Consider the following 14,107-nt stretch of genomic DNA (forward strand, 5'->3'; position numbering starts at 1 on the left):
TAATCATTTTTTAAACATTATAGATAATCAATAGACTGCAGTTTTGCACTGTGCAACAGGTTTTTGAAAATGAAACAAGACAGCCATCTAGTGTTCCTGGGTTGATATTGAATGACATGTTTCAGTATCACTGGTGAAAAACTTGAAAATCCTGTTTCATAGTGTCATGTGCTTCCAGTGCCAAGAGAAATACATTACTGCATGAAAAATATATCTATCTAAATATTTCTCTACTCTATTTAATATTAATGTAAAAACAAGTAAAAAAGTTTCGTAATGTTGGCAATGTTTCAAGTACTTGAGTAACTTGATATTCATGAGTTTTTCCACTTGTGTGATTTAAAAAATGCAATTACATCTCACACTCTCAAAATGTAATTTGTATTTTGTGCTATGTCACTCAATGTATGTTGCAGGCTGGCTTTCTACTGGAATGTGAATTATTTTTGATACACTACATCTAATTAGTAGAGATGTTCCGATACCGATACCAGTCTCGGTATCGCCTCCGATAATGCCTAAAACGCTGGTATCGGTATCAGGAAGTAGGCCTACTGGAGTTTATGCACCGATCCGATACCGCATAATAAAGGCCTAAAGAAAATCAATGTTAAAGTAGTTTATTTATGTTCTTCTTCCGTTATAACTGACTGTCAAAAAAAAAAAAAAAAAAAGAAAGTTCTGTGGCATTCAATGTTTGTGTTTGTTCATGTTTCACAAAGAGTTTAACCTGAGCCAGACCGACAACAAAGATAGAAATCATATCACATCCATACAAGGATATTAGTATACAGTTGTTCAAACATAATAAAATATATGACACACTGGTACTCGGTATCGGCCGATACGCAAGTTCAGGTATCAGAATCGGTATCGGGAAGCAAAAAATGGTATCGGACCATCTCTACTAATTAGTGTATTAACAAAGTGTAAAACCCCTAAAAGTCCCATTTAATGCACAGAAGATGGATTTTTTCTTCTTTTTTTACCATGGAAAACAACTAGTAACCATTCTAAATACTTACATTTTTGAAAAATCACTGACTTATATACATTTCAAAAGAAACAATGCACATCATCTACTACTATTTTTTTCAATTAACTTCATCATTTACAGGGCAAAGACTTCAGAGGCACGCCCACCAAAATCGGGCTCTTGTTTTAGAATTGGCGTGCCTCGTGGTGTAGGCTATTGTGTGTAGTAAACAGTAGGCTACTTCACTTGCAACATATTTTTTTGAATTTTATTTAATTGGCCGAGTTAGACAATTATTTTGTGTGATTATTGATTCGAACTTTCAGATGAGTTTGGGTTCAACCAGAAACACGTTCAAATACAGGAAAATGGCAATACAAAGAACAATAAAAGATAAGTCTAGAAACATTATCGTTATGCAGGAACTATTGACGCATTTGATACAAAACCTGTCTCAGAAGCTTTTACTCTAGTGCAGCAGTATTAAGAGGTGTTTCCCATATGGTATGACCATTCGTGTGCGAGCAGAAGCATAGAAAAAAGCAGGTCAGTTCAATAGAAAGGTTTGTATTTTGGAACGCACCCCTAAACCATGTGTAACGTTTCCATAGACACGTCACATCGGCTCCACCATGTTGTAGGAAATCCACCGCTGCTCCTCACTCACACTGTCAGATTAGAGTTTAATCCGAGGGGGAGGATACACTGTCAAGTCGCTCTGCATCTTGGAAGGACTCTCGGTGTATATGCATACTAAGCAAACGCGTTTTTTACGTGGGACTGTATTTTGTTCTACAAAACATAGAAGATGAAACACCAGTTTTCCGTTGCTGTCTTTGCCTGCCCGACGTCTTGCCAATACGTTAAAATGATTGCTGGCTAACTAGCTGAAAAAGAGTAACGTTAACTAAATCGGATTAACGTTAGCTGATAACGGCAGCCTCCCTTCTACGTAATATCCAGGTATCATTTGTTGTACTTGATAACTATTAGCTACACAGCGAACGGTCGCCTCTGTTAATTTTTTGTTGTTGTTGAATGTCTATTACCTTCCTCCATTTTTGTCAACATTACTTCTTTGTGCTGTAAGTATTCGCTAGCATTAATGTTGCCGCAAGCTAGCTAGGTTAATAGCCACTCAAACCACAACAAGAGCCGGAGCTCTTTCGCTGGCTAATCGTCTCTGTTTGTTGGGAAAGAGCAGACATAAAATTAGTGCCTCCGACCGCAACCGAAAGTCAAGACGGCGCTGACGGCCAGGCTGATGTGCTAGCTTGTCTTTTGGCCAGCTGGCAAGAGAGCTGTACAAGATTGTATTCCCGAAGTTAGCCTTCAGACGAAGCAAAGATGTCAGGAAAGGATAAAGACAAAGTCAAACAAGAGAAACAGTCCACAACGGAGCGGCTGATAAAAGGTGAGTGTTTTCTTCAAATGTACATTGCGTAACGTCACAGTAAGTTACTCGCATCACAAATGCTTTGACTGAAAGCTACGCATTAATTGAAAACCACCTGTAGCTTTTGGAATAACTTTTTTTATAATAGCAGTCAGAGGCCAGTAGGCTTATTAGTAATGACACACAAGTTGTATATAAAGTAATTATCAATTATTTTGTATAACTACACTATAGTTGCGCTCATAGGGGATTCTAAACCGTTCCCTTTCACCAGGAGTTGCTCAGAAATGGGGGTAAAACAGTGCATATTTTTTTTCTATGACTGCTTAGGATAGAACGTAATAAAGGTATCATCTCCATAGTTGTCCGCTTAGTATGTAGCACATCACCACATAGCAGAAATCAAAGACACTGCCCAATCTCCTTGACATTTAGGATGGATGAAATGGACCAGGTCGTTGCTCACTCACAGGAATACCCAAGCTCAGGTTACCAGCAGAGCTTGACAAGATGGATTCCTTCACATTGATGTTGTCCTGGTTCATTGGACAGACAGGACACCATTTGTTGTGTCTGCCCAAGACAGGTCAGTCAGAGCCAAGTCTGAGGTAGCTCCCAAGAGAGAGAACCCATTCCCACCCCTGCCACCACAACCACCACTACTCCTTAATGCCAACACAGGCTACATCTCCATCTGTCTGCAAGGGCACTGGGAGGGTGTCCTGCCAGGGGACTGGAATGCTGAAGTGTGAGCCAGTGTGGAGAGGGTGAGTTAATTGTGGAAAGAATCTCTCCAGTGATGTTCCCAACATGGCCAGCCACATGGCGGAGAGAGACAATAGGAGTGTGACAGGGAAGAAGAGAAAGATGAAATGTAGACTGGAGTAAAGGCAGCTTTGCTTTAGGGTGTGACCCAAAACCAATATTGGTCCTGTAATAAAAAGTCAAACATTATTGTTATCCACATTATGCATGGCTTGAGTACATCTTTGTAAAATTGATAAATAAAATGCAATAGAAATCCATCAAAATAATGCAAAATATGAGTGTAAAATAGCACTGTAGCTACAGTACAAGGTTGAGAAAGCAACCGTGGTGTTACCATTGTAGGGCTTAACTGGTAGGCTACCTAAGACTAATGCTGCTCTGGTTATGTAAATCAACAGGTAAGCTCGTTCGCTGTTGAGTATTGCGAGTTGAGTGTAGGTGTGTGTGGTGTCACCTGTGCTCATTGAAGACAAGACTGTGCTTGGCTACATTTGGTTTTTGAAATCTCCATTGCTTGATGTAACAAAGATTCATTTCAACTTTGATACAAATCGAACTGGATTGTTGCTGTGTGCTAAACCTGATCCTGTGTCTGAATTAAAATCAAAGAGAAGCCAGAGTAGGGCTGGGCAATATGACGACATCACCAAAACAATGTAAAAATGTCTATCCTATATATTCTTCTATAACGTTTCTATCGCAATGTTGGAAAAACCAGCAGCTGAACTCTGTTACGGCAATATTTCATAAATTGGACAACACTTTACGTTCTGATCCTTGCACGTTATGTTCATTTTGCGCTAAAGTTCTTCATAAAATGAGAAAATACTCCCGTACTTTTAATTGGTACAAGTATTTAACAAACACAGGAGTATACAAAAATAGGCTTTACTTTGAGGTAATTTTAAACTGTATTGACTTTTTATTTATTAAATTACCAGAAAACATTCTACATCATGATATCGCTGTTGTGATCTGTATAGGGATAGAAGATTTTGGCCATATCAGCCAGCCCCTAGGCCATAGGGAAATTTATGCTGTTGCACCACATGATGGACCGACAGAAATGACAAACAAACCCGAGGCCTGGCTATTTAGCTTGCGAGGGTAATACATTCACTGATGATTAGAGCAATCCGAAGTGGACTTTATGATTCATCCAGCCACAGTCTGCTCCATTCATCTCTACCCAGCCGCATCTTTGTAATTCAATCCTCCTCTATTGTGTCGATTTTGAAACAATGGCGAACATATTCTAGACCCTAGCTCATATCACTGTCCAAAACATTCTCCTCAGTGGGCAGGGTGGTACTGTAGATAGTAGTGTCTTTGTTTCTTGAGTCGTTTGTTGTCACGCCAGACAGTGTGGGTGTTGATGCAGTGCAGCAGTGGATTTGAAGAGTTCATCAAACATTAATGCTAATTAGGCCAGGCGGTCTCTAATAAGAAGCCAGTCTCAGGGCGGTGGCAGCTTATTATTTTTAACAAAAATTTTTCTTCATTTACTAGTTGCTTATGTGTCGGAAAAATGAGTGGCTCGCTTCACTTCGTCTGCACCGTTGTTTTCTTTCACCGCACCGTGTAGTCTGTTGGGATTGAGCGGTGCTGTTTACTGCCAGCCAGGGATTCAGTTGTATCTGTGTTTGAACAGACTGGTCAAGTTGATTGTACAGGCAAACCTACCCAGACTTTATTATTGTTGTTGTTAGTATTATTATTATTATTATTATTATTGTTATTATTATTATTATTATTATTGGGGAGGGAGGGGTTAATTCTTTGGAATTGAGATCAGCTATTATTGTCCAGCATGTCAAATTACTGCCAGCTTTCAGGCAAAGGCTCGTAAATTTGGTCAGCATGGTTGTTGCTTGAAATGTTTCACGGTCTGGTTATCTCATGCCTATTTTGTATCCTATTGGGCGTTATCACGTTTTTTCACGTTGTTCGTACTGGAGCCTTCCTTCAGAGTGACAAGGCTTTTAAGTAAACAACCCCTGAATCTGGAAGCCCTTGCTAATAGAGGCTTTATCTAATCTGTTCTTAAGGTTCGTACCTCAGCTTACAGCTCTCTTCGCGGCCGTGCCTTGTAGGCCTGGGAGCACTTACTGTTTATTTATACCACACACTGGTCAACGCATGACAGCTTGTACTCAGCACAGGCTATGGAACTATGCTCTAGCTGCTCTCTCCATTGCAGACCGGGCTATAGTCTGTGGCCCAACTAACATCAGAATCAGAAAGGAATTTATTGCCAATTAAGTAACACTTGCAAGGAGTTTGCCTTGGTTGTCGGTGCGTACATAAGCATATTAAACATTCATATGAAATAAACAATAAATGCTGAAACAAATCTGTACATAAAACTGTTTAACATAAAGAAAGAACAAAGAGTCTGTATGGATTAGTAAAGGATGTGCAAAATGTTGAGGGATGTGCAAATCAATCGCTATCAATTGCTAGCACTCTCGCACCAGGGCAAACACCACTTGCGGACCCATATTTACAGCCTTTGCTTTATTGAACTAGCAATAAATTAGTCGGTCAAATATTTCTTTAAACAGCTATTAAAAAAAAAACTAAAAAAAACATCAGTGGATCAGCTTCTAAACTCTTAATATGTTCCCCAAGTCCAGGCACTGCATCACTGATTAGCAAATGCACCCACACTAAGAACTCATTAATTACAGCTAACGTTTGATGTACGCTTTTTTCATATTGCACTTTGATTTGCTCTGTGTGGGTGTGACAACATTCTCAGAATGCCTCTCTCTCTCTCTCTCTCTCTCTCTCTCTCCTCTTCTTTTTCATTGCCACTGGCACAGCTAATCGCACAAGGAGTGCTGATTTCCATAAGCTGATACAAGTATTTATGTCACATTTGATGGCACATAGTGTCCTGTGCACAGACCTGTGGATGGATTTGATGCTATCAGGAATCCGAGATAACCTTCAGTAAAAGTGTGTACTGTGGCAAGGTTTTCTGTGCTTTTGATTCTCTCTTCTTCTCTTCTTTTTTTTTTTAGCTGTACAGAAGCAGCCATTTATAAAACTCATATTATTTTTGCACTTTGTAATGTCTCTGCATGCCTTGCAAGCAATGTTTAAAAAAAACCTATCTGGCTAGTTTTACACCATGCTTAATTGATGCCATAATGCATTTGGTGTGTGCCTGGCCTGTTATTAGGCATACCAGCTGTAATCCCTTTTACCTCGCAAGCCCTGGAAGTGAGAGGGCTTGGATCACACTACTATTGTTTTGAACATGTGCAGCTTAGTCAGTAACTATCTACTCCTGCAGTTTTATGAGCTGATGAATCTGCTGCCAATGTTACAGTACTAATCTGCACTGTGGACAGTTTGAATTTCAGCCTTTTTAATACTGGTTGTTATGCGGTGCAACTAACGATTATTTTTTATTGTGGAGTAATCAGTTGATTATTTTCTAGATTTATTCGACTAGTTATTTAGTCTATAAAATGTCAGAAAATTGTGAAAATAATGGTTGAACATTGTTTTCCAAAGCCCAAGGTGACATCCTCAAATTTCTTGTTTTGTCCACAACTCCGAGAGATTCACTTTACTGTCACAGAGGATTGAAGAAACTAGAAAATATTCACATTTTAAGCAGCTGGAATCAGAGAATTTCTAAACTAAAATGACTCAAACCTATGAATCAATTATCAAAATAGTTGCCGATTAATTTAATAGTTGATTAATCAATTAATCTTTGCAGCTCTAGTAGTTATACAACTTTTCATACATTAACACTTAATGTAGATTAACATGGGTAATTGGATTGAATTATGCTTACATGTATATTGGTGTGTTTTTATAAGAAATATATATTTTTAGAGAATAGCTGTCTATGTCTAATGTCTTCCCTACTATTCTACTGCTGGATGCCCTATTAGACAGTAATACATTTTCTGGGTTTCTGCGTTGTCTTAAAAAGTTTAAATTTAAGGCCTTAAAGTCTTAAATTCGCTGAAGTATTGTGTTCTAGGTCTGAAATTAATTTAAACTGGTCTTAATTTTCCTACGTCCATGCAGTGCTACCTCTAATGCTCCCACAGCGCTTTAGAATGGTTTTGTTTTTGATTCTGTGATGTATTAGTTCTTTCTTTCGCTAGTCCAAATACAATTCGCTGTATTACAGCTAAAAATAAGACCAACATGCAACTTATATTGCAGCCCATAAGCTTTCGTGTTGTTGGTGCGAGTCTCTTTCAGATTGTACCACAGACATAAAACGGATTTTATTCTTCAGCTATGGGGAAGTAGCCTAGAAATCTAGACGCACCCTAGCGGCAGCAAATGTAATTTGCAGCCAGGGGGTCTAGCAACTCTCCGTTGGCTTGCGAGCTGGAAAAGCCAAACTCTAGCTGGGCCAACATTGTGTATAGAGTTGGTGGGCGGGTTTAACATAATGACGGCTCCGCGTGAATTCCCTGCTACTTGAAAACAAAGAAGATGGCTGCTGCTGCTGATGGCGAACAGCGGTCTTTGGAATCGGCTTTGCCCGCGACTCTGGAAGACTTGGAGTTAAGCTTTTCTTTGAGAAAAAGAACAAAGAACGGCACTGAAGTCATTCTTAAAAAAGGAAGATGTGTTCTGAGTTTAATCTACAGTGCCTTCGAAAGTATTCGCCCCCTTGAACCTTTTCGACCTTTTGCCACATTTCAGGCCTCAAACATAAAGATATAAAACTGTAATTTTTGTGAAGAATCAACAACAAGTGGGACACAATCATGAAGTGGAACGAAATTTATTGGATATTTCAAACCATTTAAACAAATAAAAACTGAAATAGGCTGCAAAATTATCAGCCCTAAGTTAATACTTTGTAGCCACCTTTTGCTGCGATTACAGCTGTAAGTCGCTAGTATGTCTCTATCAGTTTTGCACATCGAGACTGACATTTTTGCCCATTCCTCCTTGCAAAACACTCGAGCTCAGTGAGGTTGGATGGAGAGCGTTTGAACAGCAGTTTTCAGTTCTTTCCACAATTCTCGATTGATTCAGGTCCTGGACTTTGACTGGCCATTCTAACACCTGGATATGTTTATTTGTGAACCATTCCATTGTAGATTTTGCTTTATTTTTGGATCATTGTCTTGTTGGAAGACAAATCTCGTCCCAGTCTCAGGCCTTTTGCAGACTCCATCAGGTTTTCTTCCAGAATGGTCCTGTATTTGGCTCCATCCATCTTCCCATCAATTTTAACCATCTTCCCTGTCCCTGCTGAAGAAAGGCAGGCCCAAACCATGATGCTGCCACCACCATGTTTGACAGTGGGGATGGTGTGTTCAGGGTGATGAGCTGTGTTGCTTTACCAAACATAACTTTTGCATTGTTGCCAAAAGTTCGATTTTGGTTTCATCTGACCACAGCACCTTCTTCCACATGTTTGGTGTGTCTCCCAGGTGGCTTGTGGCAAACTTTAAACACTTTTTATGGATATCTTTAAGAAATGGCTTTCTTCTTGCCACTCTTCCATAAAGGCCAGATTTGTGCAGTATCACCTGATTGTTGTCATGGACAGAGTCTCCCACCTCAGCTGTAGATCTCTGCAGTTCATCCAGAGTGATCATGGGCCTCTTGGCTGCATCTCTGATCAGTCTTCTCATTGTATGAGCTGAAAGTTTAGAGGGACGGCCGGGTCTTCGTAGATTTGTAGTGGTCTGATACTCCTTCCATTTCAATATTATTGCACAGTGCTCCTTGGGATGTTTAAACTTGGGAAATCTTTTTGTATCCAACCGCTTTAAACTTCTCCACAACAGTATCTCGGACCTGCCTGGTGTGTTTTTTGTTCTTCATGATGGCTCTTACACCAACCTCTGAGACTATCACAGAGCAGGTGCATTTTACCGAGACTTGATTACACACAGCTGGATTCTATTTATCATCATTAGTCATTTAGTAACATTGGATCATTCAGAGATCCTCACTGAACTTCTGAGAGAGTTTGCTGCACTGAAAGTAAAGGGGCTGAATAATTTTGCACCTCCACTTTTTCAGTTTTTATTTGTTAAAAAAGTTTGAAATGGCCAATGAATTTTGTTCCACTTCATAATTGGGACCCACTTGTTGTTGATTCTTCACAAAAATTACAGTTTTATATCTTTATGTTTGAGGCCTGAAATGTGTCAAAAGGTCGAAGTGTTCAAGGGGCGAATACTTTCGCAAGGCACTGTATCAAGTTTAATCTATCAAGTAGCTCCGCTATCTTCTTCGTTGCTCTGGTTGGTTGGAGCGCTATCCTATTGCGTGCAGAGGGATTTTGAAAGACAACCGTTTATCCCGCCCCTCGGTTTTAGCCCTGCCAATGGTGAGTTCCCAGACCCAACGTCTTGATGTGGGTCTGGCTTGTCAGGCTAATGGGGTTGTTTAACGATACTTGGCTTGAAAAAAACATTTCAGACGATGTTTCAGGACAGTAACGCTTTTTTGTTTGTTTGATGCTGTGAGAGAGGTCTTGAATTCATAATGGTCTTAAAAAGGTCTTTAAAAAGTCTTAAATTTGGCTTGGTAAAACCTGCAGAAACCCTGATTTTGCAGTTGTAGATGTTGTGCACTTGACTTACCTATGTTTTGATCAGGACGCTCTCATGTAAGACGAGAGCTTGAAAGCATTGACTTTTAATGCTGATGGTAAAAGGATTGTGTAGGTAGGTGGTATGCAGCAGATTACTGAGAGAGGGTGGGTCAGGTGAGGTGCGGGGCTTCTTACGGTCTCTCTTATGCAACTCTTGTATGACGTTTTCATGTAGGTGTACGCGTCCCTCCTCTTGTTCCAATAACATCATCTTGGCTCTATCAATGTAGATGTCACCTCTCATGATTACAACTTAAGCAAATGCAGTCTGAGATGCAGAACGTTTTTTCTGGTCATATGTATCTTCTCAAATATGATATTATTATATATTATTATATATATTTGATATGAAATTGCCATCTTTTCTTGCATAAGTGCACTTTATTTGTTTTTTGAATACATTTTCAATTTTAATTTAAAGGCATACTATGCAGTTTCCGTGTTTGTCAAACAGCGACCCCTAGAGTCGCTGTGGAGTACTTGTATTTAACGTTACTGTCGTAAATACCACTTACGCAGAGCTGTCTCTGCACTCACAGCCTGATCCCCTCCCCCCTGTGGGACTAGTCTTATTATCAACGATGGATGAATCAACAACTTCGTAAATTAGATTAGATTCAACTTTATTGTACAAAGACAACGAAATGCAGTTTGCGTCTAACCAGAAGTGCAAAAAAAGCAGAAAAGTGCAATGTGATACAAAGTATAGGCAAGTGGTAGTAAAAACTGACATACAACAAGCAAGCGCAACAACATACAACCTAGAACGCAAGCAAGTTTACTTGACATGTTGATAAAATGTCGGGAGTACAGTCTTCAAGTTGGCCTTATTAAAGTCTCTTTATGTTAACGGTACGAATAGCCTCGGCCACACAGCTGAGCTATTCACACCCTGTGACAACAAAAACACGTTGCTCGCTGGCATTGGAGAGATACAGGCTCTTTAGAGGTAGCTTGTGTGCTATGCCAGCTTTAGCATAAGACCGGAACTGCGGCCCTGCTATTCCTCTCCCTCCTCCGACTGCGCCGCCTCCTAGACCCGACAACAATCCACGAAGAGCCCGGCGGGCTCGCTATGTCGTCTGGGATGTTGTGCGTATAATGAAAGACATTCGAAATAGATATCTGTTGCTGGTCACTGATGTCGAAAAGGTTCTGGCGGGTGTAGCGGATGTTCGCAGAACCGACTGTAGTAAAGCAATTCGTGATTCTCACGAGATTAAGCGGGGCGCCACCTCCCAATTTGCATCGCTGGTTTGCTATCAGGATGATTCGCCCTACTACGAGATTGTTTTCCATCAAAATGACTTTGAAGCTGTTAAGTGTATTAAGGTACAAATCTTTCATAGTGTGCCTTTAACCTCTCTCAATGCTAACAAGAAATATCTAATCGTAATTAACTCTAACCTATTTATTAGGGCTGGGAACTATATGCTTTTGTCCCGATTTGATTCTTTCACGATGCATGGGTGCCGATTCAATGTTGTTTTGCGATTTTCATTTATTGCGATTCAGTAGTATTGAATATTACAATTTTCTTTTCCTTCTTTAACACAACAAAAGTTGAATAATAGGGGACTATAAATCATAAGACATTTCTAAAGCCTAATTGTTTTCTAAGAAGAATGCACATCACATGTCAGTCAGTCAGTCTGACATTTATTTAATTTATAAAGAAATACATAACGTGTATTTTCTGCATTTTCTGCGTTCACTCTCTCTTGCTGGAAACGTATATGATGTAATCACTTTTAGCGGTACCGTATAAACAGAAAATATGTAGGTGGTTGTTGGTAAAACAATGTGTGTGTGTGTGTGTGTGTGTGTGTGTGTGTATATATATATATATATACAGTATAGATTGATTGATTGATTCTGGGAAAAGAATTGATTTAAAAAAATCATCCCAATCTACAATCGCAATACATATGTGAATTGATTTTTTTTTCCCCCACCCCATTTATCCTCATAGATTATTTACTGTTTTCCCTTCAACAGCTGTGCCGTACCCGCCACAACATAAGCTGACTGTGAAAGAGATATATGAAGATGGCAAGCCCAACGCTGAGCTGCTACGCAACCACCTTGTCAAAGAGGGCAGGGTGGAAGAGGACGTGGCTCTAAAGATCATCAATGATGGGGCTAACATCCTTCGCCAAGAGAAGTGCATGCTGGAAGTGGAGGCGCCTATAACAGGTAGGGTATACAAAGTATATCCATGTACTGTATGAGATCCCTCGTGAAGGGTTGGCAATATCTCGATTTTATATTGATACTTGATGCTAGATATCGTCTTAAATTTTGGATATCGCAATGTGACACGTGTTGTCTTTTTCCTGGTTTCAAAGGCTACATTACAGTAAAGTGATGTCATTTTCTGAACTTTTCAGACCGTTCTAGCTGTTTTTATTATTTGCCTTTACCCACTTAGTCATTATATCCGAGGTACTGATGACTATTTATAAAAAATCTCATTGTGTAAATATTTTGTGAAAGCACAAATTGTCAACCCTACAATATCGACACAATATCGATATTGAGGTATTTGGTCAAAAATATTGTGATATTTGTCAGTTTTTCTCCATATCGCCAAGCTCTACCCTTGTGCAAGATGGTCCAGTAGAGATTATTCCAGTTATGCCCTGTTCAGTAGTTTGAAAGATTTACAACTATTGGATGCAGACTACATTAGTTGTTCCAAGGCAGCATAGATGGTGTTGTGAACAAAGAGTAAACAGTAGGCATTATTCCATTGCAACACTGTTTTTCTATGACGGCAACTGGTGTAAACCCAGTTCTGTGCCAGATCCAAGGGCCTTGCAGGCTGTCAGAGTCAACTCAGCATCAGTAAGTTCTCAGAAGATATCTGCTCCCTCTGAGCTGACCTTTGCATGGCCTCAGTCCAATCCAACCAGCTCCCAACCTTTCATTTCTGTATTTTTCTTACATATAACTTACTCAGCTCCTCAGTTTTGTTACTAATTGGTTTCCCTAAACACACCAAGTCATTTAGCATAAAGTGTGAAACTTTTACAACAATTAAAACACATTTTAACTGGAATACTATCATTGAAATGTGGAGAAGTGAAAACAGATAACCATAATGCCACCATCATCTCTCTGCATTTTTCATCTGGTGGACAGGAGAGATGGCATTTAAAGTCCAGGCTTTATTTCTTATTTCTTTTTCAGGCCTAGGCCAGTCTATTCATCTCTTTCAATGGTTATATTATTATTTGTCAACCCACAAGGTACATGAAATTGGCAGTTGAAATGTATCCTTTGCAAAATGATAAATTTTTTTACCTGTCACACACATGCAATTCAGGGGGGTGGCGCAGGGTCAACCGTGGTCCGACGCCGCTGGAGCAGTTTGAATGAGCGTTTCTAGAACAGAAAAGTATTAATAGTTCAGTTTTTTTAATAACGCATACAAAATAGTTGCACATTTTACAATCAATCCTTAAGGATAAATAAATCCTTCGGTTAAAAGCTCCCATCTGCAAAGATCTGATACCAATGTTGGCATTCTAAAATATTTGCCATGCTCATGTTGCTCTGTAGTGTCATTGCAATGGAGGGGCAGCGTGGGGGGGAGTGGGGTTGGGTCAAATTTCAGAATGTAGGGTATCTCAGTGTATACTTGTCGTTACATCAATGCATCAGAGCAGATTATTGATGCATTGAATCATTTTTCAGAAAGTCAAATGGCTTAAGCAATAACGCTCCTCGGCCATGTTTTAAATGTTATTATTCCTGTTGCCACTTTCAGTATTATACTTGCTATTATTGCTAATTACACACGGCATCAACATCAGTAAGCACACTTAATAGAAAATAATAATATTTAAACTATTTGGCCTGGAAAGGAAAGGAATGGAAAACCTGTAAATGTACAGAGTACTTTGAATCTGCATGTTGAATATATAGAGGCTTCTTTTTGTTTCTTTGCATGTATGGCTGGTTTTAGCAACCTATACCAACGTGTACCCAGACAACCAACTTTTTAAAAATATTAGTATTCCTGCTAGTTGTTGTTACAGGACCAATTAACAGCAGTGTGTTTGTCTTTTGGCAGTATGTGGGGATGTCCATGGACAATTCTTTGACCTTATGAAGTTGTTTGAAGTGGGGGGATCACCCAGTAACACACGGTATCTCTTCCTCGGTGACTACGTAGATCGAGGATACTTCAGTATTGAGGTAAGTTGTTGTATCTTCTAGGTTATTCATTTGTAATTACTTTATTTATTTCACATTTTAAATGTGCAATATTTTGTATTATGTTGTCAGAAAAGACCCTTATTATTAAATACATAAAGTCACAAAAATACAAAATAAAAGTTTAGGTTTGGTTCACAAATAA

At 39.3% G+C, this 14,107-nt stretch overlaps 1 protein-coding gene across 4 annotated transcripts in view; it reads left to right on the forward strand.

Moving 5' to 3' along the window:
* Positions 1-1,635: 1,635 nt before the first annotated feature.
* The window catches only part of ppp3cca (protein phosphatase 3, catalytic subunit, gamma isozyme, a), a 37,875-nt gene continuing 25,403 nt past the window's right edge, over positions 1,636-14,107 (forward strand). For 3 of the 4 annotated variants that reach the window (XM_039803659.1, XM_039803661.1, XM_039803662.1), the window contains exons 1-3: positions 1,636-2,390; positions 11,740-11,937; positions 13,820-13,944. In XM_039803659.1, the coding sequence (XP_039659593.1) occupies positions 2,324-2,390; positions 11,740-11,937; positions 13,820-13,944 (390 nt within the window). In that variant the 5' untranslated portion in view covers positions 1,636-2,323. Of the gene's footprint in view, positions 2,391-2,867; positions 2,959-11,739; positions 11,938-13,819; positions 13,945-14,107 lie in introns of those variants that run through there. The other variant, XM_039803663.1, reaches the window with a different exon arrangement.

Source organism: Perca fluviatilis, chromosome 6 (assembly GCF_010015445.1).
Source record: "Perca fluviatilis chromosome 6, GENO_Pfluv_1.0, whole genome shotgun sequence".
In the NCBI taxonomy this organism is placed as follows: domain Eukaryota; kingdom Metazoa; phylum Chordata; class Actinopteri; order Perciformes; family Percidae; genus Perca; species Perca fluviatilis.